General features: G+C 42.7%; 1 protein-coding gene across 6 annotated transcripts in view; it reads left to right on the top strand.

Annotated features, from left to right (window-relative positions):
- Osmr (oncostatin M receptor) overlaps positions 1 to 27,593 on the top strand; it is a 50,868-nt gene that overhangs the window by 16,754 nt on the left and 6,521 nt on the right. For 4 of the 6 annotated variants that reach the window (XM_041631330.1, XM_041631329.1, XM_041631334.1 and 1 more), the window contains 13 exons: positions 871 to 1,040; positions 5,668 to 5,839; positions 8,502 to 8,780; positions 10,115 to 10,250; positions 10,931 to 11,082; positions 12,725 to 12,867; positions 13,412 to 13,565; positions 17,008 to 17,084; positions 18,261 to 18,483; positions 21,058 to 21,237; positions 22,242 to 22,346; positions 24,183 to 24,356; positions 25,761 to 25,928. In XM_041631330.1, coding sequence (XP_041487264.1) covers positions 871 to 1,040; positions 5,668 to 5,839; positions 8,502 to 8,780; positions 10,115 to 10,250; positions 10,931 to 11,082; positions 12,725 to 12,867; positions 13,412 to 13,565; positions 17,008 to 17,084; positions 18,261 to 18,483; positions 21,058 to 21,237; positions 22,242 to 22,346; positions 24,183 to 24,356; positions 25,761 to 25,928 — 2,133 coding nt within the window. The remainder of the gene's footprint in view (positions 1 to 870; positions 1,041 to 5,667; positions 5,840 to 8,501; positions 8,781 to 10,114; positions 10,251 to 10,930; positions 11,083 to 12,724; positions 12,868 to 13,411; positions 13,566 to 17,007; positions 17,085 to 18,260; positions 18,484 to 21,057; positions 21,238 to 22,241; positions 22,347 to 24,182; positions 24,357 to 25,760; positions 25,929 to 27,593) is intronic. The other 2 variants (XM_041631333.1, XM_041631335.1) reach the window with 2 other exon arrangements.

The following is a 27,593-nucleotide window of genomic DNA, read 5'->3' on the forward strand; positions in this document are numbered from 1 at the left end:
TCTTAAGTGAAAGTCAACTGTTTATTCTCTGGAACTGACAGTAACCCAAGCAGATCTAGGCCCACAGTCTATCTTGTAGCAGAGTGTATTGCAGTTGTTGTCTCTGTGTACAAGCTATGCCTGTGGTTCTATGTAAGGTTTAACGACAGTCAGGGAAGAGACTGGGCACTTCCAGGGGCCAGTGATGCGCAGGAATCTGTCCATGTTTGAATTTCTGTTCCTTTGAGGAGTCATTCCAGTGCTCCAAGCTCACAATCACGACTGTTTCCATGATTGTGTTGTGTCTCTCCAATTAGGCTCTTTCTCTGCTTGGGGAATCTCGTCACCAGTGTTTTGTTTGTTATTAAGCGCCTATAATCATTGCTGTCTCATCCAAAGAGTTCAGCGAACCCTTGCTGGAGATATTGAAGCTCAGCACATTGAAATACATGGAACTGTGTCTATATAGGTGATACGCTTCCACTCTGGAACCTTCTAATAAGCCATGGAACTCAAAGTTTCCAAAAACTGATTTTTAGTATTAAATCAAAATATGAGATATTTTTTAAAAAATCGTATTGTCTGCATTATGAATTCACATCAGTTAGATTACTCAGGAAAGACACATATATCTAGTTGTTTACCAGCTCGGTAATATGCTGTGCATTGCTGAGCAAGTTTTCTGCTTCTTTGGGGTCTTAATTTTTTCCTTTGCTGATGTAACTTCTAATGCCTTCTCAGAGTCTCTCAGTACCTGAAGCTAGAACGTATATGCAAACACACTGTCCAAAGCTCGCTGGGGAGCACATGGAACAGCGTCTCTCTTGGGTGTGTGTCTATTCAATTGTACCCCCATTGAGGGTTATTTTATATCTGTGTTTGGTCTTTCAGTGCTGGGTGAGCCTTTCCAGTTGACGCCTGAGATACTTAATGTAACTGTTGAGTCTAAACTTCAGCAAGTGAATTTACAGTGGACTGTCCCCAACCTTACTCATCAAGAATTAGACATGGTATTTCAAATAGAGATCAGTAGAATGAAAACATCCAACATCATCTGGGTGGTAAGCATCTTGATTTGTCTTTTATATCATTCAAGAAATCTTATTATTCCACAACAATTCCTTCTCAATACAGGTTTCCTAAACAATTGCTTCCCTGCGTTTTTAGTTAAGACAGGTGGTTCTCAGCCTTCCTCATGCTGTAACCCTTTAATACGGTTCCTCATGTTTTGGTGAGCCCTAACCATAAATTCATTTTCATTGCTACTTTCTGACTGTAATTTTACTTCTGCTGTGAATTGTAATGCAAATATCTGTGTTTTCTGATGGTCTTAGGCGACACCAGTGAAAGGGTCATTTGACCCCCCAGGTTGAGAACCGCTGAGTTAAAACAAAGTAATATGTCCCATTGGGTTTGACGGATTAATTAAGAAAATAGATTCTGTCTGTTTTGCTGTTTGTCCCAAGATAGTCACTGGGTCTGTCCCTGCAAATACTGGGTCTGCATGGTGCCTGCAGATCCGTTATCTCACTCTCTCCTCTCTTCTCTGTGCACGCAGCATCACCAGGAAAGCTGGATGGTCCGGAATAAGATATAATGACTTACTGAAACTTTTCTCACAGTGAGGATTATCGGGGTCCTTTTACTTACCCTGTGCTGAGGGCACAGGGGAGCAAGTCCCAGCACTTACGGTCTGGCCAACACAGGAGGTGTCCATGGACTGCATTGGACAATAACTTAGTGTCCTCTGTTTCCTAGAATGTGGGTTTGCTAATAGATAAATTAATTGATGAAATCCTTCTTGAGAGGTAGAAGCTGGAGGAACAGGAGTTCAAGACACCCTGTGCTATAGAATAAGTTCAAGGCCAACATGGGCTACATGAACCCTTGCATCAAACCAAATGAAAGAAAATCTTCAACTTTTTTCTGCTCTGAATTATTTGGGGGTAGATTTTCACTCATCTTGATTCAGGTAATGGATGTGTCTACTGTGTCCAACACAGTCTCATCTAAGGGCACTTTGGTCAGAGACATTAGATACTGTTATGAGAAGTTCAAGGACAATCTTAGACATCTTCTGGAGGTAAAGGACACAGAAGACTGGGATGAGGACCCATCAACCCCACTGAGGTCCCCTTTCTTTCAGGCAGCAAATGCCTGGCATTTAGGGATCAAGAATGTCTGTCCTTCCAGTTAAGCCTGTCACTAATGTTAAAGTCTTCAGTTCTTTCCCATATCCATTACAAAATATGAGGTCTGAGCAAGGAGCCTAAAGTAAATAAAATCTGACTCAGTCCACTTGGGTTTATAGCAAGTCTGTTGCTTGGCTGTCTTTTTAAAGGGCAGTTTCCCACAATTGTCGCTGTTGAATATGTGATGTCAGCTCACACGCTATGACTTGTCTGACTCTTCTGGTACATGAAGTTGAGGAGGGATATTAGATCTTTTTTCCTTCTGGAAGTTCTTCTTTGCTTGGGCAGTTTCTTGGAGTGCAAGCTAGGAACCCCATCTCTACTTGTGCTGAGGGAGAACAGCTTCCAGTGTGCTTCCAACAAGCCAGACGACCTAGGTGCTCATAGCTAGAGCAGGACGCTTCCCTAACAGTGCTGGCCACACAGAGCCTTGCTGACAGCCACACTACATGGCGCTGCCCCAGGCCAAACTTTGCTTTTTCTTCTAGGACATTTTCTGTATTTCTTTTTCAACAGCAAGAGAAGGCAGAATAGCATCTCAAGCTTGGAAAGATGCCAGGGGTGGGAATCATCGAGGGGTAGGATTCATGCTTCTGCCATGAGTCATTGACCTCAGATACATTTCTATGCCTGTATGTCTGCCAATTTCTGTACCTGCAAGGTCTGTATTCAAATTGCCGCTTCAATGACTAAAAAATAAGAAATCAAATTCATCACATTTCTTAATCACTAATTTGACTGACATAGTCAAAGTTTATCTTCTTCCTTGGCAAGGCTATAAAGATCACAGAGCATAATCTGAGGTTAGAGAGACTCCACACAGTGTCTAGGAAAACATGACACACTGCATATTAATCAGGTGATGACATTAGTTAGCTCAGAATGTTGGGCTGTGGGCCTGCATCGGGGTTTGGGCAAGGTGTGGGGATTTAAAGGCCGAGAACACAATGGGATGTTCTAAGAGTGTGGGGGGTGTAAGGGTCACTTGTAAATGCTGGGACCAGGCCTAATTTTCTTCCACAATTTAAATAAAAGATTCTTCAAGGCAAGATCCGAAAGAAAAGTTGGAGTTAATTTAGTGTAAAAGATGGGAACAAGATCTCTGGGAAAACCCAACGGGAGCGATCAGAGGCCTTCAGAAAGGGTGTGGGTTAGCGATCAGATTTGAAAGCAGGATGCAGTGTGTGGGCTTAGAGCACATGGAGACAGATTGGGGCAGGCAGGTGCAGGACAAGACCACCCAGGGCCATGGGGAGAATGATCAGATGTGTTTACCTCAAGAGCAGTAGGAAGAAGGGGTGTGGCAAGATATGAGAGTTGGCTGCCGGGGAGTACCAGGGCAGGAATGGGTGGCTGTAGGGAGAGCCACAGGGGAACCCCAACTCTGTGGCCTGCTGACTGCATAATGAGTTTACTATTATTGCCTAGTTTAGTTTTCTTTTCTCTTTTGTTGTCTAGTGTTTATATTTAACGATATTCAAATACGATGTCTTAAGGGTATTCATTAAATAACGAAAGTTTCATGAATCAGGATATCAAAATAGGCAGACAAAAATATATTTTGTCATCTAAGGAAAAAGCAAAATAATAAAGCGATATAAAATAGTAACACTTTTAAAGAATCTGTTCTGTATAGAGTACAATTAAATGTACCCAGGTGGATCACAGTGTTCTTGGTCCCCGGCAGTGTGAATCTGTTGTCTCCATGATTTAAGATTGGTGATCTGAACAGGGTAAAGATGTAAGAGCTGTGGCCTACAAGCATGGCGTGCGGCTACTGGGCTCCACATCCTGAGGACTTGCCATTTGTGCTAAGGTACACGGTACAGACTCACACTGGCTTCCCCAGGAAATTCAAGGATCTGTAAGGATTGCATCTTAGTTAGGGTTTCTATTGATGTGATGAAACACTGTGACTCAAAGCAACTTAGGGAGGAAAGAGTTTTGTTTATTGTGTTTGGTTTTGTTTGCTACCCTTCCATGTAACAGTTAACAGTTCATCATCAAAAGAAGTCAGGACAGGAACTCATGCAGAGTAGGAACCTGGAGGCAGGAGCTTATGTAGAGACCGTAGAGTTCAGCTTCCCTGCTTGTTCAGCTCTCTTTCTTACTGATCCCAGGACCATCAGACCAGGGACAGTACCACTCACAGTGGGCTGGACCCACCTCCATCAATCACTAATTAAGAAGATACCCTACAGGCTTGCCTACAGACTGATCTTATGGAGTAATTTTCTTAACTGGGGTTCCCTCTTTTCAGATGACTCTAGCTTGTGTCAAGCTGATGTAAAACTATCCAGCACAGACTTGGGGTTAAGGCAGGGGTGCTGGAGGGGCACGCAAAGAAAATGAGTTCCTGAAACTATGGGGGACTCAGAGAAAAAGAAAACATAATCTCTGCCCTCTTAGACCCATACCAGAGTCACAGGTAAATTCCAGGAAGGCTTTGTGGTGTTTGGAGATGGGAAAAAATTAAATAAAAGAGCAGAGAATTCTCACAGTCACTTGAGGTGCAGCTATGCAGAGTTCTCCCTACCCACGCATGTGTGAGGCCCTGGGTTCCATCTACAGCACGGAGATATTTTGTGAAGGCTTTCATGAAGGAGATGGAGTATGACCTGGGCTTCCATAACGCAGCTGATTCCTAATGCAGAGGGAAGTGGAGGACACTAAGCCAGCAATGCTTCATGAGCAGATACTGAAATGCCAGAAAAACCTACAAAAGTATTGGGCAGACTATTGGGTCCAGAGAGAACATACCTTCAGACTAGTGAAACCAGACTGTGGGAACCTTGTAAGGTAGAGAAAGATGTCATGGCACCATTGAAGTTGAACAAATTTGAGACTAGAGATGCCAACATCTTAGAAAGATTCAGTTCACCTTGAGTAGGGTCCTCAGAGAACAGTATGAGGAACGTTGTCTTATTGGTTACTGTAGGGCCTAAGGTTCTGACAAAGGGGGATTCTTGGAGAGATGTGGTCCATCTGACTGCCACATTTGAGAAGACAAGAGAGAAAAACAAGGACCACTTCTGGAGATCTTGGTGTTCCCATGGTGTTTTCTCAACTTTAGCTAGTCTGCTCTAACCCTGGCTAAAATGAATATTTAAAAATACCAATATATATACTGCTTACTTCTAAAAGAACCATGCAATTAATTAGATTTCTAGAATTTTCTTAGCAGGGTCTAAGTGACCAGCATGGTTGAATATCTTCTCAAATCTTTGATTCAAGGCTTGAATGGCTTCTCTTTTCTCTCACTTGATCTGCCCAGGCCTCTGGGCAATGTGACAGTCATGAGGATTGAGGAGACAGGAGATCATAGCTTCCGATGCTGAGACATCAGAACAAGGGAGTGATGAACTAGGAGTGGACTTGGCTTAGGAGCATGGTGGAGTCAAAGTGGGGTAGGAGCTTGACCTTAGGAATAATTCAGGTTGGCCTATTTTCCAGGATGTAATGACTGTGTGTCTCCAGACATTTCCTTTATTTTTAGGAGAATTACAGCGCCCCTGTGAAGTGGAACCAAGTTCTGCACTGGAACTGGAAGTCTGAGATCCCTTTGGAATGTGTAGCACATTTCATCCGAATAAGGGCAATGGTAGATGATGCCAAGTACCCTCCGCAGCGTTCCTGGAGCAGCTGGACTCCCTGGGAAGAAGTTAGTGGTAAGAAGTGAAGTGGATACATGAAGTGGTCACAGGAATATCCAGAGTCAGTTATAACTCAGGGGTCAGTAGTCAATTGTAGTATGTCCCATTCCCTTTGAAAACCCTGAGTAGACACTGTCATTATTTTTATTCGGTCATAATAGAACTAAAAAGTGGTTTTGAAATTTCCCATGGAGCTCTAGATATCTGAAGTCTTACCTCAAATACCTTCATTGATTTAATTATATGATTCAGATAATTTTGTATTCATTTTCCAAATATGCAAAATATGTTTACTTTAGATTTGCATGTGCATTTTTATTAAAGCAGCACATACATATATATAAATATGTGTATATCTATCTATATATACATATATATGCACACACACATATATCTGGAACAGGTATTGTAAACGTTTCTGTAAAGGGCCCAACAGTTTCTTTGGAGACTATGGCACTTAAGTCTTCAGAAAGCAGCCTTAGACAATGTATGAACAAATTAGGGCAGTTGTGTGTCAATAAAACTTTACTTACAAAAGAGATGGTAGACATGACTTGGCTCATGGACTGTGGTTTGCCGATCCTCAATTTAGAGGCAGGGAGCAATACGGGGAGAAGGAAATCAGCTTTTCACTACAGTGATAGAATTGTAGACAAATAACTTTAACTATCCTTTAATTTTGATCACTGAACATTGTTGTAGGTCAAATTTAGACTGGATTTTACCATAGCTTCTCATGTTCCACTTGGCTGCAGGCCAGCTCTACAGCAATAGTATCTTTATTCCTCACTATATGTCCTGACATATTATATGAAATTATACTAATATAATCATTCCTTTGCCAAGCTTTGGTGCAAATTTATTAACTGAAACTAGCAACTTATTAACCCAGGAATAACTTAATGCACCCATTGATAGTAATAAAATGAAGTATACATTCTGCCATTTTAAACTTTAGACACTGGTTTAGTTATCACTTTAACCCTAAGAAATAGGCTTTATTTTCATTCCCACTTAACAGATATAGAAAATGAGGACCAGGGAAAGTAAAGAACCTACATAAGCCTCGTACTTCACAACTGTTTATTACCGCTGAGAGATTATACACACACACACATATATATATATACATACACATACATACATACACATGCATATATACACATACATATATGTCTGTGTATATGTGTATGTGAATGTATATATGTGTTGCTGTGTATATACATGCATATATGTATATATGTGTATGTACATATATGTATATATGTGCAGAAAGAAAATAGAAATGCAGGAGAATAGTAAAAATAAAAAGCCATGCATGTAAGCACATAATCACTGCTCAGTAAATGAGTCAGAGGTGAACATAAACTCACTGAATAAATTGAATGTACTGTATAGTGAGTTCAAGGCTGACCAAGAATATATAATGAGATCTCACCTCAGAACGAGCTAACAACAGCAAGAGAAAAAGAAATAAGTGTATTATAAACAACTCTGGTATAATGGACTAGACTTCTTAAAACTGTAACCATAAAATTTATATAAGAATAAATGAAAACCTGACCCTCAGATCCCTCAGAGGGCTGTTTTTCACCCATAGCTGTTCAGCAGAATCATCAAGAGGTCTTAAAAGCCCTCAGAAAAGCTATGCCCAGGGCACTTGTCACAGGTGAGATCGGTAACAGCAATATCTAGTGGCCTGATAGGTGACCAGCCAGGCTACGTCAGCCTGGAGATAGAGGGAGAAATGACGCTGGAGAAGGTGGTGACAGGGAGGAAGGAAGTTCCTTCAAAGAGGGAGCGTCCTAAGGATTTTAACATGCCTGAGGTCACAGGGAAGAAAAGACTGGAGCAGAAGGGGATGAAATTGAGGGAGCAACATCTCTGGGAAGGGGGAGGGAGTGATTCAGCATGATGGAGACAGACATGGCTTAGGGGCTGGGCAAGCTTTAGTGGTGTTTAGGCAGTTCAAGAGAGACTGTGTGGCTCTCAGTTCAGGGGTGCAGTCCGTGATGGCATGGATGGCCAGGTTGGGAAAGGCTTGCAGCAGCTGATCACATCTCACCGACAATCAGGAAACAGCCACGCCAGCGCTCAGCTTACATTCTCCTCTTCACATGGTCCAGGATCCCAGCCAGGGACTGCTGCCTCCCACAGGGACAACATCTCCTAACCTTGACTAACCTAATCAATGTGATCACTCATAGACCTGCCCAGAGACTCATCTCCCAAGATTCTGAATCTCAAGTTGGCACTCACAGAGGCCCAGGAGATCTGAATAAGGCCTTTCTAATGACAAGCTGAACAAACTTAGCTCAGAGTTCCTGCTTACTCCACTGTTGAGAAGTTCTGAGGATGAGTTGAGATAAGGAACCGGAATGCTTCATGTTGCGCCTCCTGCATGATGGAGGCTCTACAGAGAGCAGCCGCAGACAACAGCAACATCACAGTAACCGGAAGTGATGATAGTGACGCTGTTTTAGCTGGAACAGTCTGACAAAGGGTGGTGTGGTGGAAAGGGTTGGTTTGGATCTCCCAAAAGATTCAGGAATCATGTGGAAGCTTAGGTTGTTCTTTTCCCAAGAAAGTAGAATAAAATTATATTAACTACAGGGAGTAGGAGGGGATTTGTCTTGAAATCTGAGTAAGACTCTAACAGAGGCGTTTTGTCTTGCAGTACAGGTTTCAGTTGAACCTAATACGTTCTTAATATTTCCTGAAGACAAACTGTTGGAAGAAGGCTCCAATGTCACCATGTGTTTGATGTATGGACAGTATGTATATAATATATCCTGTAAGTTGCAAGAAAAGCCAATCCATAGAGAACAACTTGATTCACGCGTATCATTAATGAAGTTGAATAACGTTGTTTTCCGTAACATCAGAGGGACAAACATCAATTGTCAAGCCATGAATGCTACTAAAAAACTGCTTGGTACTGTTCTCTTTGTCTCAAGTAAGTATTAACAATAGTGGGTCTCAACCCTCCTAATGCTGTGACCCTTTAATACAGTTCCTCATGTTGTTGTCACTCCCAGCCATTAAATCATTTCTTTGCTACTTTGTAGCTGTATTGTAATGTAAATACCTGATATGCAGGATATCTGATATATGCAGGATATGCAGGGCATCTTGACCCACAGGTTGAGAACAACTGTATTAGCATGTGAGGTCTCCTTCTTTTTTATTTCCTATGGTACACCTTGGATCTCATGTACCAGAAGGCAAAGAAATATGTTCACATGTGGTTTTAGTTTTCTTCACCTTTACAAGTTGTCCAAAAGAGTTTTTGAAAATAATACCCAAAGCAATACTCCCAGGGTTTTCTATTGTTCTTATTTTATTGTTAACAGTTTTATTCCTAGAACCAACAGTATTAAAGGAAAGTGATTTCAGGATATGACCTGTTCCTCTGAGAAAATATTCTTTGCCTCAACCCAGATGACCTGGAATTCTGTCTGAACCATGGAGAGAGGGGTGGTGCTGTAGGCCAGCCAATCACGGAAGGGTGGTGCCCAGAAGTGCAAAGACCTATGCTGACCCCATCTACGGGCTAGGCCTGTTCTCTTGGTCATTTCCGTGAATAGGCATAGTGACGGTTTAGAGAATCTATGAATATGGGCGGATTCCAGCCCTGGCGTATTAGCTCAACAACAGTGGCCATTTGTCTTCTTAACTAAATGGAAAATTAACTCCTTGGCCTGTCTCAGTGGGGTGGGAGCATGCAGACTTTTCTGTAGGCTGCAATGTGCCTGTACTATAACCTTCTACGTCTACTCTCAAGTTTCCGTCACTCTAAACCATAGGAAGCATCTCTCTCTCTATTGACAAAGAAGGCACTTCCAGTCCTGGATGCTTCCATCATCTGATCCCTTACTGTAGGCCCTGGGAACAGAAGGGGCTCCACATTTCAAGGAGCTTTGCCCTGCCTGGGACTTTCTGCTCCCCACTGCAGAACTGAACCCGTTCACAGTCTAGCTGGCAGCCCTAGGGTTTAATGCAAGCCACAGAATCAAAATGGAGCTCCAACCCCGTTTTCAGATAGACAGAGTTGCCAATCCCATGCACTATTTTGACTACTCATCCCCAAGGTACCCCAGAATGGGGGAGTATAGCATGGGGAAGCTCCTGAAATGTGCCTCTTTGAGGCTTTGGTCTACTACTTCCACCTCCTGATTCCTTCTTGGTTTGAGGGACTGTGTGTTAAGACCCCAAGCAGAACCTCCTTTTGACTTGCCATGTAATGAAAGGGGTTAATTAGATCTTTCATCTTTCCTTTCGTATGGACAGAAATACTCGAGGAGCCCAAGAATTTTTCCTGTGAAACCCAAGACTTTAAGACTTTGACATGTTCGTGGGAACCTGGGGTAGACACTGCTTTGGCTTGGAATCAACAAGATTCTCAAATCTACAGTTTATATGAATCGTGAGTCTGCTCTAGTTACATCATCTGCAGGTTCTTCCTTGTTTAATCAACACGTGGCAAGTGGTTCTCACTTAGAGAAGAGACACATACTCTTGAATGTGTCTTCTTTCCTCTGGATGGACTTCTTTCTCCTACCCTGGATAGTTAAACTTATACTAAAGTGTCTGTAGAAAAAGTCCAACTCCACTTCACAAAAAACACATTGGGACACAAGGAGAGCTATACCCAGACATTGCAGAAAATGTGTCCAAATATTTCAGAACCACTTGCTGGAATCACAAGAAAATCTTTCATTGTCTACAGAGGTGTAGGACCTTCTACCTGATTGTTCGGAAAGAATGTGTACAATAAAAATATTAATAGTTGATTGTGTATCTTTGTAATAAAATAGTCTTATCTGTTGATATAACTTTCCCTAATTTTTCTAAATTGTTAAGAATATTCAACTAGATTGATTGATGTCTATACCACCCACAAGAAAATTTCATCACATACAGAAAATTCATTGAAATGTTTTTATTTTTTTTCATTGAAAAATAAATACATAACGATGTATTTATTTATTCTTTGAAATGTTTCATATATTGGTGACAGAAAATTCCAAGGGATCCGTATCCATCTGATTTGATGGAAGTGTTTAAACCCTGTCTTTGCTGTCTTGTTTTATTCCATTTTTTAAGGTTCTCTGGGAGACAGGAGCTTTCTGACCACAGAAACTCGCATACCTGGCAAATCACCGAAGATTCACAGGAAACATATAACTTCACACTCACAGCCAAAAACAACCTGAGAAAAAGAAGTGTCAACCTAATTTTTAATCTGACCCATAGAGGTGAGACTGCAATGCCGTGGCCCATGATGGCCATTAGCATGGTATTTTATACAGCGAGACCCAGTGAGTACATTGTAGACCCTGGTCTAGTTCACAACCATTGGAAAGCTAAGTTTTGTAAAGGGAGACTTTTTTCTGTCTCGCGCGGTCACACTGGACCTGTTTCTCTCTGCCTGCAAGTCCTACAGTTGCTTATAAGATAACCACTCAGAGCCTAATATTAATTGTAATTTAATTAATTATATTTGGCCAATAGCTCAGGCTATTTTTGCCTAACTCTCTCTTATAAATTAAACCACTTCTACTGCCCCCATATATCACCACAAGGCTGTGCCGTTACCTCTGGCATGTTTCTCCTTAAGCTGCTGCTGGCGTCTCTCTTCTCTGGTGGCTACATGACATCTCTTTGACTCAGCCTTCCTTTTCTCCGCATCTTTGTTTTGATTTCCTGCCTATCTATTTTCTGCCATCATCAACCAATATAAACAACACACGTTTGCAGCATACAGAAAGACACCCCTGATCAAACCCCTGTACTTCTATTCGCTCACACTTACCCTCATGGATGCGTGCGTTCTCAAGCTCCTGTTTTGATCTTATCTCAAGTCTCACTGAGCTCTCTAACAAACTTGAAAACTAGCATTCCGACGTATACTTACTGCACAGTCTATTCTAGAACCTCTCTCTCTGTCCTTCTTTAGCCAAAATTGTCTGTTACTTTAAACTATGTGTAGCTCAAATCCGAAAGTGAGAAAAATCTGAGGATAGAGACCGAGAAACCCCAGAGAATTGTAATTAATCACTCTTCCCTGTGGCAAATAGACCATCGGGGCAGTTTTCAGCCCCAGCCCCAGTTCCCACCCCTATCCTCATATAGTAAGAAAGGAAGGCAGGGACAGACCATGTAACCATCACCGCAACATGTAGTTTGGTCTTTTTCCATACTGTACTTTCCAGCTCTAAAACTTTAAATTAATTCTTTATTTCCTTTCTGCAGTAACTATCTAGTTTGCCTTTCAATCTGCACACTCTTCCCCCTTCCTTTCCCCCCTTATTAGTTTCAGTTTCTCTGCTGAGAACTGTTCTCCGTCTACGCATTTCATCTGTTTGGCCCTGGCTCATGGACCAGTTTCAAGCTCTTGTGTAGCAGATGTATCCTATAGGTCACTGGCGACATCTGTTGATGATCGTTTCCCTTGGCAATTTGGTGATATCACTCTGGGATGTTTTGTAGATTGGATTGTTTAGGGTTGTTTCCTTGACACTGTTAATATTATTTTAGTTAGATTCAGGCTGCATTATAACCTTCCTCCATTGGCTGTCTTCTTTAAATTTTGACTCTTCCTCCATAACCTTACTGATCATATTTAATTTTAAGAGTCTACACATAGTTACTTTTTGTATTTTACCTCCATGTCTACTACAATATAACATACATAAGGCCATTAGTGAGTGAAAAGGATTGCATACTGGACGCACTACATTCTGTCAGCAAGCCCAGCGCTGTTTCTCTTTTCTTAAACATAAACAAAAAGTACTGGTGACCAGACTAGAGATGAAATGAATTGCCTGCTTATTGAACTCTGGTTTCGATCTGCTTGAATTCTCTTTTTTTGTTTGTTCCTTTTTCTCTTGTTAACAGTTCATCAAAAGCCTCCCCATGATGTCACCTTTGAAACACTAAGTGCTACAGAAGCCAACATGACCTGGAAGGTGTACTCCCATGGGGACAACTACATGCTCCTGTGTCAGCTTGAACTCCAGCACGAAAGAGAAGTGATACACGTAAGAACACTCCATTATTTCCTGTTTTAAAAAATTTTTAACCTTGGGTGTCACACACCTGGAATCCTAGCATTCAGGAGGCTAACTGGGAGATCACAAGTTTGAAGCTAGCTTTAGTTTACATAATGAGACTCTATCTGTGAGAACAGCCAAAATACAAACAAACATGTCTTATTTCAGGCCAAACATACTGGGCACACCTGTAATCTTAGCTTTCAGAGACAGAGGCAGGAGGATTACTAAAAGTTGGAGGCCAGCCTAATGTATACAGTGAGTTCCGCGCTAGCCAGGGCTACATTACAAGACCTTACCCAAGGCGAAAAAGAACATCCTAAAAATAAGAAAAATCAATCAGTCAGGCCTTTATTTCAACATTAGTTCATAGTGTGGATTATCTGTTGAAAGGGGTCATGAAATGGGAAAAAAGCCTTCACCTTGAAGAAGACCCAGTCTTGCTCCAAAGCAGAGATGCCACCCTTCTGATTTGGCTTTGCAACACAAATGCACACATAGCCTTTGTTTTTCCCTTGTCTTCTTGATGCAGGCACACAATGTTTCTGTCCACGTGAGTGGGAACTACCTCTTCAGTGATCTGGAGCCAGACACAGAGTACAAGGCTCGTGTGCGCTGTGCGGATGCCAACCACTTCTGGAAATGGAGTGACTGGGCTCAAAAGGAGTTCACCACACCCGAGGCTGGTACGTGGGGCTCCCTGGCATAGAACTCACAGACTAAATCTCATGATATGCTTGGGTCAACTTCATTCAGCTCTCTCATTTGTACCGAATGCTGAGAAAGTATTGAAGGAAAGGGAAAGTCATACTCTAAAACTAGATTAAATGCGTAAAGAGCAAAGGCATTTGATAACAATGTTATTTCTAGTGTACGCTTTCTCAAGTAGTTTCATTGCTATTCCTGGTCTCACACTGGATTTGAATATGGATCTTATCTTGAAGTTTTGTATGAAGTATCAGGAAGTAAATGAGACAATGATCTGATTGCTGATTGCAGTCAACCATTGTTTTCTAATAGAGATAGATTTTTTTGTGTTCTGTGTCCCATTATGGCCCTTCTTTCATAAAGATATTTTGCATCACATCACTGTCCCCTCAAACATAAAAATAAAGAACATAAAGAAGATGAAACAGCTTCATTTTGCTAAAATTTATGAATGTGTGACAATTGATGTAACACGACCATGTTACACATAGACAAAAGGTTGAGGAAGAATTTCCTTGAAAAAGTTGATATTCAATGAGAGTAGCTGTAGTTTTCCTTCCCAACTCAGCTGAGATTGGATTCCAGCCCATTCACAGGCTAATTGTAAAGATGTCTTGAGAACGCATTTGAGTATGAATTGTGCCTTTAAGGCCTCACTGGAGAACGGAGCCACCCATACCTATGAGTCTCCATGAACGAGCTAAAAAGATGCCAAGGGCCAATATCTGCTCTCAGCCCTTGTATCCTGCCAATATCCTGGCAGCCCTTGTAGCGGAGGAAGCCTGCATGTTCTCTTTGATTATAATTGGTCAGTTCTCCCATTTATGTCCAAGTATGACCACAAAAACACAACGGAAATTTTGGTTCTTTGTAGAATACACAGTGTGACGCAAGTCTCAAGCAAAATGAACTGGGAACTAAAAACTACATAGCCATCTTGGTAGCACTTCCATCCATTTTTTTTTTTTTTTTGGTTAACATTCCAAACATGTTCAACCAACCAACCAACATGGCCTAGTTTTTTTTTATTGGTATTCACTTCAGTAACTTGAATCCACAGATATAAGCAGTATATAACCAGAGAGTTACAAGTAAACACAGATTATACATACAAAGTTCTGCTCACAAAGGTCACATGTGCAGGTACATGAATTAGAAGCGTGCGTAAAAGTAAAAGGCAACAAAGATGCATTTCGTTAAAGCTTTAAAGTTTATCACATCGGTGTTATTATTTTCTATCTAAAGACATGCTTATGAGCATCTTTGTTGAACTCAGGCCTGTGACTTAAGCCTGAAAGTGACCATCAGTTTCTTGAATAATGGCATGGCTGAGAACCTGTCAGTCATAAGTTCCAGTGGCTTCACCCCCGTTTCTGCAGATTTTGAGCACTTAGCTTAGTCTCTCTGATCCTCATTTCCCTTATTGGGAGAATGGAGTGAATAAGAACGCCTACACTACAGGAAATCAGATGAGCAAATGTATATAAAATAGTTGGAGTGGGCATGACACCTAGTTACCTTTCTATGCATTTACCTACTGTTTTATGTACATTAAATCTGCCCCCAAATAGTTTTAAAGGGAAGTACCCAGAGTGTTCTTGGGTTAAGACACTGGTTCATCTGACTGGGGGAGTATAGCTCAGTAGTATAACTCTTGCCTAGAATGCTCAAGGACCTGGGTTCAATCTCTAGCACTAAAAAAAATATACAGATAGATGACTGATAGATAGATACATACATAGATAGATAGATAGATAGATAGATAGATAGATAGATGATAGAAGACAGACAGATTGAAGATAGATAAATACATAGAAGATGGATAAATGATGCAAGATAGACAAATGGATAGATAGATAGATAGATAGATAGATAGATAGATACATAGATACATAGATACATAGATACATAGATGATAGAAGATGGACAGATTGAAGATAGATAAATACATAGAAGATGGATAGATATGAGATAGATAGATAGATACATAGATACATAGATACATAGATGATAGATACATAGATGATAGAAGATAGACAGATTGAAGATAGATAAATACATAGAAGATGGATGAATGACGCAAGATAGAGAGACGGATGGATAGATAGATAGATAGATAGATAGATAGATACATACATACATACATAGATGATAGAAGATAGACAGATTGAAGATAGATAAATACATAGAAGATGGATAGATGATACAAGATAGATAGAAAGATAGATAGATAGATAGATAGATAGATAGATAGATAGATAGACAAACAGATATGAAAAGAGGGTGATTCCTCCTTCTATAATCAATGGATTAAGTACAGGTGTAGTGCGAATCAATTCTCAGTTTACATAAATTTCTAAATGAAGTACAGAGAGAAGAGACTGTGACTTCTGAGCAGATTGCTTTCTGGGCTTCTAGTCCACTGCTCACTCTTCAAGCAGTGTTTCTGGAGCTCACCCTAAGGCCTAGGCCCAGAGCCTGATGCTAGGGTTTCAAAGTCAGATGAGCCAAGACCTGGCTGCTGTGATTCCATCTTCTAGTTTATTTGCAGAGGGACCATAAAGTGGACTCTTGGAAGCAGTACTTGGTGCCATGACTTGAGGACCGGGCATGAGGTTCCCTGTGCGTCCACAGGAGACAGTTGGCAGGATCAGGAACAAAGAAGCATTTCCAGGTTGTGACTCTAGTGAGGGGCAGCTGGAGGACATCCTGAAAGCCAACCAGAAACCCTGGGCTTTGCGTCCCCAGAGACCTAGGTCAGTGTGTCTCTGTCTTAGCCTTGCACGTGACAATGAAAAATTCTTTGGTGGCTTCCAGATGCTCTGGAGCCGACTTGTAAGTTTCAAGTTTGGAATTGCATCCAAGGGCAATTGACCTTTAATTTTAGAGCACCTACTATAAACTTACACAGAAATGTTCTCAGTGTATCATGGTATCATGTGCAATGAATAGAGACAGTGAGAATATTTAAAGCCCACCCTATGAGTGCTTATTGTGCAGTATGGCTGTGGACCCATGGGCGGAAGTCACAGAAAGGGAGAGGGTTGACTAGCAAGCCCCAGAGAAGACAGGTAACAGCCATGTCTTAGAAGAGCAGCTCTCAATGTGTGGATCAAGACCCCTGTAATGGCGTAAACGAATGCAGACAGATTTTAAAAATATATATACAGCTTTAATGGAGAAATAGACTTACAGAACCACTGTTCCCGTGGAGACCAGGAAAGCAGAAGCAGCGACTGGGAGCACGCTCGCCAAATTTATAGGCAAACCTTAGCCCGAGCCCCCTTAGGGGTGGGACTTATCCCTACAGACCCCCACAGGGCTTGCGTAGTACTTGAAAGGTTGAGAACCACTGTGTTAGAAGAACAGGGGAAACATGGCACGGATATGACCCGGGGACTTTTCTTTGCTTAATTTCAGCTCCCTCACAGGCTCCTGATGCGTGGAGACACATTCGGTCAGAGAATGGAAGTCATGTTGTGACCTTGTTCTGGAAGGTAAGGTGTGCAGCTTCAGGAGCGACTTGTGGCCGCTGCACAGCAGTGTAACCCCAGCTGGAAGAAACGGTGATGTCAGTCTCACGGGGCTGGTCATCAGGTAGAAGGACTGCTAGAACCTTTTCTGTATATTCAACTCAGGCCCACTATAACGTTTCCAAGAATCAAGACGAGGAACTATGCCTAGAGTCACATACCCTACTCCTAATTGTATGTAAATACCATAGTTACAAATCAAGCTATTGATTTATAATGGAAGATCAGCATTATCCTTCTGCCTGACCCAATATACTGCATGACAACCTGGAAGGTCAGCTTTGCATTCAGGGCTCTGAGATTCCTCGGTGTCTCATACCAAAACATGGTGATAAGGAGACGGTTGGTCCCTTGTCACAACCCCTTCAGCTTTTCTTCTGCCCTTGAGTTGGGCACAGTTTTCCGGGCCTCTGCATATACAGGTATGACTCTGCTAAACCTATGTCTGAGTTCTCTCCATACCCCTAAGGGGACAGCTGCAGCTTGATCTGAGATCTGGGGTACACAGAGCAGGACACAGACTGTCCCAGGGAAAGCAGACCTCAGGAACCACTGACAGATGCTGGCCTGGGACTGTAAAGGCAAGGACTTCTCTGTAACCATGAGTGTCTTCTAAAAGAGGGAGTCTATGGTAGGTGGCAGGGGTCAGGGTGAGAAAAGACTAGGTACAGGGAGGCCAGAATGCAGGCTTTTCTTACAAGGACCCTGGGTGCTGGTTCCACTACTGCATCTTCTCTAAGGTGACTTCCAAATTTTATTTCCTCCAGATCTAAGGAGTCTATATTCCTCTTGACTTTTGACTCAGTCCCTGCTATCTGGACATACAATAACTTTTTAATATCATCTCTAAATGATTTTTGTCTCTGTTTTCTTTAGTTAGATTGAAAGGCCTGATTCTAAGCTTGGTGTTGAGACAATGTCTCTGTTTAAATGTGCAAACTGCATTTGTTCTAATATCTTTATATGTGTGACTTACTAATATGTGTCTGTGCATGTGTGTGCACACATAGGCATGTGCATGAGTGGATATGTTCTTAGGTATATGTGGACTGGGCAGCTGATGGATGGAAGATACGAAAAAGTAATAATAGAGTAATTTCAGAGTGAAGCTCATTTTAAAAGGATTATCGTTTTTTTCAGCCACTATTAAAATCACAGGCCAATGGCAAAATCGTATTCTATGATATAGTTGTAGAAAATCAAGATAGACCAACTGAGTCAAAGCACTACCGTGTTGAGGCACCAGCCCTTGGCACACAACTGAGCCTTGACCTGAGTTCTTACAAGATTCACCTCACAGCCAACAACAGCGTGGGTGCGTCGCCTGAGTCAGTGATGGTCCTCTCTAACGATTCTGGACATGGTGAGTCGGCATTGGTCAACTTGGCTTCCATTCTCAAGGAAAATATTGGAGATATTTCCAGGTAGTGACATATTACATAAATAAAACCATAACTTGAGGCAACCATGTGCAGTTAGGCACTTCCTTTGAAGCTGGGTGTAAGCACAGGTTGAAATGTAACGGTGTCTTCACAGTGACCCAGCCCACTCTCTCCCTGGATGCTTCTGAGCACTTAAGAGATGATCTAAAATTCATTTGTGTAAATCCCACAGCAGTCCTCTCTGAGAGCTAAGACAGTGCCCAGGGATTTGTGACTTATGGGATTTGCACCATATTTTCTGCGTGTTAACAAATATCTTCCGGCCGGGCGGTGGTGGCACATGCCCTTTAATCCCAGCACTCGGGAAGCAGAGGCAGGTGGATCTCTGTGAGTTCGAGGCCAGCCTGGTCTACAAGAGCTAGTTCCAGGACAGGAACCAAAAAGCTGCAGAGAAACCCTGTCTCGAAAAATCCAAAAAAAACAAAAAAACAAAACAAATATCTTCCACTGTTTTAGAACTGCCATGCTGATAGAGCATGCCTGTATTCACAACGCTCAGGAGGCTGAGGCAGGAGGTTCATGAGTTTGAGGCCAGCCTGTACTACATAGTGAGACAACCTTGAGGGAGAACTATGGTGGGGAAAAGGAGCCCACGGACACCCTAAGGAGAGCAGATGTACTCTTCCATGAGACACTGTAATTTGGCCAAGTTTGTAGAATAGCAACAGATGATTAGCTACCAATCTCTCGGCCAACTGAAGAATGAGCCACTGGGAAGTGATCGCACATCTAAACCCAAGAATGACAGCAATGTCCTTCTTGACCGAGCCGCAGAAAAATCCTGGCATAGCAAATCCCCAGTTCCCTGCTGTGATACAGTGCACATGTGGACAAAAGGCAAAAGGAACTGAAACGCTGAGATCATTCATGTACCTTGCAACAATGCCATCCTTCAGTTCTTGCTGTTAAAGGTGCCAGGTTGGTGAGGCCATGAAAGATTGTGTGGTTCCATTTTGATTCAGTTTAAATTTAAGCTAAGTGAACCAGATCAGAAGGTGTCTTAATTTTAAAGAGAACTGTCCTGTGTGAAGTCAATTCTATTGCTTTGGAGTAGGTCCGCACTTTGGCCCAGAGGCTGAAGAACTTCACCATTTTCACAGAATCCCACTAAAGCCTGCAGTTCAGAGTCTCTGGGTGTCCTGTGTCACCCGGCAGTTCTAATGACCAGTTAACATTGGCATGACACTAAGGTGCTGTTCATCTTTCTGGGCCATGACATTGTTACATAGCAGGAGCCCCCACCCGGCAGGGTGTACAGCTCTAGGTACAAGGTAAAGGTCATTGAGATGGTTTCCTTGGGGTGTTGGCTCCCAGTCAAAGTTGACCCACATGGCTTCCTCGCCTTCCTCCATCAAAGAAACCAATCCATCTCACACTGCAACTGACATTTCCCCTTTGCTTATGCATAGACATGAGAAAAGTGCTTGGTAAGAGGAGCACTGAAAACTCAGAATGGTGGGAACAAGGCAGTTTATTTCAGGACTTTACAAAACCAGGTGTGAACCCAGAACAGCCATTGATGGAGCCTGCAAAACAGTTTTTGTTAACCTAATACAAGTCTTCTCTTCTGCTGAACAAGCAGGAGAATGCGACCCTACACGTCCATCCGGGTCTTACTTTTCCCTCTGTCATTTTGCCAACAAAATCTGTACTGGATTCATCCGGATGTTTTATATACTGTTCATTTAAAATGTACCAGGCAAGCTTGGCTCTTAGTAATTTGGGCTCTATGCTTTTCATTTGGCCGGTGGCAGGGAGGGCTGTCTTCAGCCAGCTGTCAGCAATGTTCCAGTGTTTTCTGTTCATTGTAGTTGTGCCTAAGCTTGCTGGAGGACCTTTGAAGATGAGCCACACAAATATATTACAAATGAACCATTTAGAGCAGACATTCCAAACCTAGGGTCCTAACACTAACATGCTGTGTCCTAGAGCTGCAAATGTGATTTGAAGAATGGAAATAGTGAGGAACACCTGCCCTCAATCCTGTGCAGCAATTAGAGGCTCTCACTTCTGAGATACTGAGTCAACCTCCCATGGTTAGGACAAAGTACCTGGGGGACACAACCTTTACGAAGATAAAGTTGGTTCAAGTTCATAGTTGGAGAGACGGATATCGTGGTTGGTTAGCTTGGTGCTTTTGGGTTGCAGAGATTTCATGGTAGTTAGCTTCCAGTAGAGCAAAAGCAGCTCACCTCAAGGTGCCCTTGAAGCAAAAAGATGTTAGAACCAGAGTACCAATATCTCCTTTTATAGCATGCCCAGTGATCAAACTTCCATCTTCCACTATTGACATCTGAAAGGTTTCCCTACTTCCAGACAGTGCCAGAATCTGGGGACCAAAGTTTTAGGTACGGAAGCCTTTAAGAGACATTTTAAACCAAAACTATAAAAAAAAAAACATTGCAAGTGTTTGTTAGTTTATTTTCTTCCTTGGAAGTTGTCAAAGAAACCCAGTGAGCAGAATAAGAAGTATTATTCTATTTGTTTCTCTACAGAAGAGGTCCGTGAAAAAAGGATTGAAGGCACAAAGGATGGATTCCATATTTCTTGGGAGCCCTCATCTGGAGATGCTTTAGGCTATGTTGTGGACTGGTGTGAACATTCCCGGGACCGGCACTGTGACTTGCAGTGGAAGAAGCTCGGTCTCAATACCACGAGCACCACGGTCACCTCAGGTGAGAACTCAGCCCTCCTGCTTGCATGTCCCCCTTGCAGCCAGTTAAACTCAGACTTCTGTTCTAACCTACAGATATGGTACACTAGGCTAAAAACTTTGAAATGACAGATCCAGAGTGGTTGCTTTGGAGATTAGATGTCATGAGAATAGGTTCTGACCTTTGATCTGAAAGTCTACTGCAGCAGAGTATGAAAATGTAGACAGAGTATAGATTTTAATATTTTGCCCTTCTAAATTAGAGGGACATTGGAACTGTGTGCAGGAAGTTTCTACAGATGCAGAGAACAGCACATACTTGGGCCATGTTTAGGGTACAAAGTTGATGCAACCAAAGTATCAGCTTTTAGTTTCAAGAAGCTTGTAGGCATGAACGCTTACCTCCCTTACCAAATCTGTAGCTTGAAGATTCCTGCTCTTTCAGGGGAGTCAAGGTTGCTCCAGTGAGTGGTATAAGCAGGAGGCATAGGTGTGTACCATCTATTAGGCTGAGGGCTGATGTGGGAATCGTCTAGTTCCAGAAAGTGGTGGAGTCACCTGCAAGATTCAGGGGCTCAAGAACTTTGCAGCCAGACTTCAGGGTTACAGGGGAAAGAGGAAGAACGGAAGGGAAAGGCAGGCTTTCCAGATTCTGAGTTTTAGCGGGAGGACGGCAGGTAAATACTGTATGGACTTTCTATGTCAAATGTTGGAGTAGGTGGTGAGTCTGGCTGCTTCTGCACCACTTCTATGCGCATAGGTGAGGCCAGGCTGAGGGTCCTGGCTCCAGAGTGAATGACAGTCTTATGGAACTTTCCAGACAGCACTGTGTTCACAACATGGAAGATTCTGAGGCCTAGTAGAAGGAGGGAAATAGGAAAGATCTTGAAAAAGAAACTACTAGAGGAGTGCTCACTCAGTGGTCATCCTTTCCACTGGAGGAGTGCTCACTCAGTGGTCAGCCTTTCTTCCCAACTCAGATGACGTCATTCTGTCTTGTTAAAATCCTTGACTTCTCTCCTCCAGATGCTTTTAAACCAGGGGTCCGTTACAACTTCAGAATTTTTGAAAGATCTTTGCAACACGATGCCCAGCTAATAGGGAGACAAACAGGATACACGCAGGAACAGGGTAAGTAGACAGCGTTTGCAGGCCTTGTGGAGACTTCCTTGTTCTGAGCCATCCACCTACTCGTAGCTTTGTGTTTGGAAGACTCCCTCCCCAAGCTTAATTTTATGGTCCCACTTATTTTAGAAATTACATTAAATTTTTAAAACCCTATAAATGAAACATCTTTATTAAAGGTGATTTATGAAATGCTACATGAAAGACGATGTAATTATTGCTAATTTTAACACCCAAAAGGCCAATATCCACTTAGTATTTTATTATACACTGATACCTACTTCTCTATATGGATAAATGCTTTTAAATAAAAATGGGATCTCACTCTACAAAGTCTGTTAACTGCTTTTCTTGATTAACGCCACAAAATACTAACTGCCCACAGTGCTCCTTCTGTGATTGGAAAGTAAACCCTCTCTGCGTATGCCACGTCATACGCAGGTATATCATAGGTGTATCATCAGACAATTTAGGATGATTACAGAGATTTTTCATTGAGAAACTGTAAATTTTATCTCCAAACATCTTGTAGCTCCAAGTTGTAAACCTTTCTTTTTGTGTCCATACTTTTGTGCCAATCTGAATTGCTTTCATTTTAGCTAAGTCTTTGCCTATATCCATAAGTGTGTGTACTTACGTGTGTGCATGTGTGCGTGTGTGTGCACATGTGTGCAGATACAGATCAAGTGGAGGCCAAACAGTGCCTCTATCATTCTTCGGGTGCCATATACCAAGCTTTTTGCATCTATCTCTCGCTGGCCCCGAGCTCATCAAGTAGGCTACACTGACTGGCCAGCAAGCCCCAGGCATCAACCTGTCTCCCCTCCTACACATCCTGGGCTTTCAAGCAAACACCACCACTCTCAGCTTTTTTCATGTGTTCAAACTCAGGCTCTCATGCTTAAAAGGCAAACACTTAGCAAGTGAGGTATCACCTCATGCCGGCAATGATGGTTTTTAAATGAATCCTAGAAACAGAATCCTGGGGTCAAAGGACTTAGGCTTCTGAAATAAGCTTCTCATTTCTTGTAGAATTGCTGTGAAATCAGTTTCTCTGAGTATTACTCCATCTTACCACCAGAATGAGGCTGCTCACTCTCCCCACTGGAATGCTTGGCATTCAAGTCTCTGGACGCTGAAGATTTTGGTTGTCTCAGCAATTAGACTGACTCTAAAATTTTTCATTTGGGAGAGCTGATCCAGTATTCACGACTGGTGGAGAGAAAAGGAGGAGGCATGACATTTGTGAATGTATCTCTGTTCAGACAGTATGCGAAAATGTGCATGCGTGCATATGTGTGTGTGCAAGTGTGCGTGTGTGCATGTATGTGTGTGTATGTGTGTGTGTACGTGCGTGTGTGCATATATGTGTGTGTGGTCACGTGAGTGACAGGGCCAGGATTCACCCCGTGCATTTTCAGAGTGTCTGATAACATGCGTTGCCTTGTCCTGATAACCGGATTCTTCAAATCCCCCTCACATCTTTGAACCCATCTTGTCTCTCCTGTTCCTTCCTCTTCATATCTGTACATTCTCTGATTCAGAAAATACTGTTGAGACTTCACGGACAGAGTCAAGACCTTTATTTTCCCTCCCCTCTCCCATGACGTCTCTACAAATTATTTACTCTCTCTGGGTATTTATGAAAGGTTTGAAGGAGACAATTACCCAACTCCTTCCCAGTTCTCTTAACCATGTCTGTGTTTATTATGGGGGGAAGACAAGACTCTTTAACTTGACACAAGCTCTTAGTGTCCAGAACTGCCTGTGGTCTGTTTAGTTTACATACATGCTCTGAGACCCCAAATCATAACGTGTTCTTATCCCATCTTCCTTTCCTAGCTCCTCTGGAGAACCCACAAGTGAGCGTTAGTAACACCACCTCCAATTCCTTCATTCTGAACTGGCCGGCTTATGCCAGCGATTTCCAGTCTGCATTTATAGAAGGCTACCGTGTGTACTTGAAATCCAAGGACATGCAGTGTCATCCAAAAGGGAGAAGGACGATTCTTTCAGGTAATGCTTGCTCTTGTTCACCTAGGCTCATCGCACTGTTCAGAAAGCAATGAAATTGATGCCGAATCAGAGCCCTCATGTGACCGGGCTAAGATAGTGACCAAGCTAGGGACCAGGCCATGTTCTCCCCATGTCATTTTAGAATCAATAGGCAAACAAAGGGGGGTGTGAGTATAGGAAGAGACTGAGAATCTTGGGTACAGGATAGGCAGAGATGAGTTATTATCTAAAAACAGAGGAAGAAAGATAAGAATGCCTTACTGAACAAAGGTACCAAGCCACATGACTAAACATAGACAAGAATTATGGGTTAACTTAAAGTATAAGAGCTAGTTAATAATAAGCCTGAGCTAATAGGTCAACTATAAGCCTCTGTGTGTTTCTTTGGAGATGAACAGGGTCAAATGTGGTCAGGGTGGCCAGGCAGTAGGTGCGCATGGGCACAGTAGCCATGGGAAGCGGCAGTAGCTGCATGTGGTAGCCACACGAGGGGTTAGCAGCAAGCCGCTGGAACCATGGGAGCCAACCACAGAAAGCTGGGGTGGGTGAACAGGAAGTTGTGAGCAGATGGGTGGGGTGCTAGTTTCTCTCCTGAACCCAGGTTTCTAGGTTTTGGTCCAGTTCTGGCCTGTGTAGCTAAAAAGCCTCAGGCAAATGGCTTTTTCATGAAGTCATACCCCAAATGTTGGGCACCAAATGTAGCATGAATAATAAAAACCCAGAAACAGATATTGGGGTTCAACCTAAAGACCAGAAAAGCAAAGCAGTCAGTCACTGGCTCTTACCTCTACCTCGGTTTGAAATAGCGATCCTGCCTCCAGGAATCCCAGAATGAGACTGAGCCTGAAACCTGTCTCCTCCGGTCTTACATTCCAATCTAGTGCTGGGATTAATGGCATACACCACTACCATCTGGTTTCTATGACAAACTAGTTTAGCTGCTGGGATTAAGGGTGTGTGCCACCACTGCCTGGTCTGTATGGCTGATCAATGCAGCTGTTGTATTCTCTGATCTTCAGGCGAGCTTTATTTATTAAAATACAAATGAAATATCCCTACAAGAGTTTGGTTTAAAAATGCTGATGGTTCCAAGACAGCTGGGGCATCTGTGCCCAGCTCTCCTATGAGGTCTCTGCCATATGCTTTTCCCTCTTTTTCATAATAAGTTAGGGTTCCATTTATCCCAGACTGGCTTGAACTCACTACGTAACTGAAGATGACCTTGAACTGCCCTTCCTGCTGGGATCACAGACCTGTGTCTTCCTGTCCAGTGTGGGTGGTGTTGGGGATTAAACGCAGGGCCCATGCATGCTACGCAAACACTCCACTAATTGACCACACACAGGCCCTCTCCTACACTCTTCATAAGATTTTGTTGATAACAACACTGCTTTTCAATCACAGATAAGTCAGTGCTCTGTGAATATGACATTGAAGACCCCGAGCAGAAGACATTCACGGTGGAAAACCTTCGGCCAGAATCCACCTATGAGTATTTGGTCGTTCCATACACCAGTGCTGGCCTGGGTCCCAATGAAACATTTGCACGGGTCACAACTCCGGATGAGAACTGTGAGTTTCTCCAAATCAAATGTTTCCCTCAAGATTGAGTTCCCATGTGTTGTCTAGATCAAGTTTCAATAATTTCTTCTCCCCAACCCTTCCTCCTCCACACGTAAGTGTTATTTAGAACCCCTGTTCCAAACCCCTGGGAAAAGCGGCAGTAACCTGACCAATTATGATCTAGAACCTTCTTCTCATCTTTCTCGTTGACCCAGGATGTCTGTCTCTAGGAGTCAGTCTCAGGGTGACTTGAAAATCACAGTATATTTTAGAGTTGACATCAGGAGATCTGACAGCTTCTCTCCTCAACATGGCTGGTCGTGGGCTGCCTCCTGCTTCAGCCTTGCTTCTGCCTGGTTTTCTGGACTGACTGGTGGCTTTTTGCTCTTCTAGGGTCTAAGGGTAGCTCGAGTCTGGCGGTAGATGGGGCTGGTACATCACCAGCTCTGTGGTAGTGAATTCTGTTGGGGAAGGGGTCAAGTGAAGAGATATGTTCTTCTAACTAAAATGCATTTGACTTGAGAGGTACAGGAAGGAAAGAGGAAGGGACATGGAAGGAGCTGCATTTCCATCTCAGTCTCTGGCAAGCACTGACAGAAGGTGGGGACAGAGTATATATGATAGAGGACTCAGGGGAGAATGTCTTGGGATGACTCTCCTTAGAGAAGCCCACACCAACATTCTGGAGAGTCTCTTACTTTCTTCCTGAATGCCTTTCTTTCTTTTCATCCCAACGCTTAAAGTCGATAATAAAGACACCGGAAAAGCTTCAACTCTGCTTCAATTGGCTCGTGCTGAAATTCTTTTCGGGTGTGAAATCAAGACCACCTTTGAGGGGTCCTTCGGGATGAAGGGAAGTCTCGCCGGAGGCGCTTCTAGGCTCCCTCTGACTGCACCGCAGTTGCCAGCAGGATCTGGAGCTTTTGACGAGTGTGTGTGCTGGCAGGGTGGGGGTGGGGTTCCACTAAAGAATCCACAGAAGAGCAGGCCCAAGAGGCCTTGAAGACACTAGTCTTAGGAACGAGATAGGTTCAAGCTGGAAATTCCCAGCATCCTCCACGCAACATCCAGTCACTGAAACCCAAGTTGTTCAGATGGGACGGCCACACTAGTTTACGACGGTAGGCCTGGGATGCCCTGATTGGTGTCACAGGCACACACAGCTGCAGCTGCAGATGGTAGTGATAACTGCCTGAGAGACTAAAACATGATCTGTTGTCTCCAAACCTATCAGATTAAGATTTGAGTCAATGGTTTACAGTATATGAGCACTGTTGTCACTTTGAAGTAATTTCATTGAAGGAAGAGGTGATTTTTTTTTGTTGTTGTTGTTGTTTTGATTTTGTTCGTTTGTTTGTTTTTGAGATTGGGGTATCATGTAGCCCAGGCTACATAGCTAAGGATGAACTTGAATTCATGGTCCTCCTGTCTCCGCCTTCCCAGTGCTGGAATTGTGGGCATGCTTTGCCATGACCAACTCTTAGTGTTTTAATTTTTTTCTGTATTAATTTTTCTTCCACACTTTGAATTTATTTGATTTGTGCACACACATGTGCATACACGTGCACACAAACTGATAATTTTATATTTTCAAGATTTTATTAATTTCTGTGGTAAGCCTTATGACCTTAGCTTTATTAGTGATATTGATTGTTATTAATAAGAAAGTATTTC

Source organism: Microtus oregoni, unplaced genomic scaffold (genome assembly GCF_018167655.1).
Source record: "Microtus oregoni isolate MIOR12 unplaced genomic scaffold, Mior012 000036F_ref0000092, whole genome shotgun sequence".
In the NCBI taxonomy this organism is placed as follows: Eukaryota; Metazoa; Chordata; class Mammalia; order Rodentia; family Cricetidae; genus Microtus; species Microtus oregoni.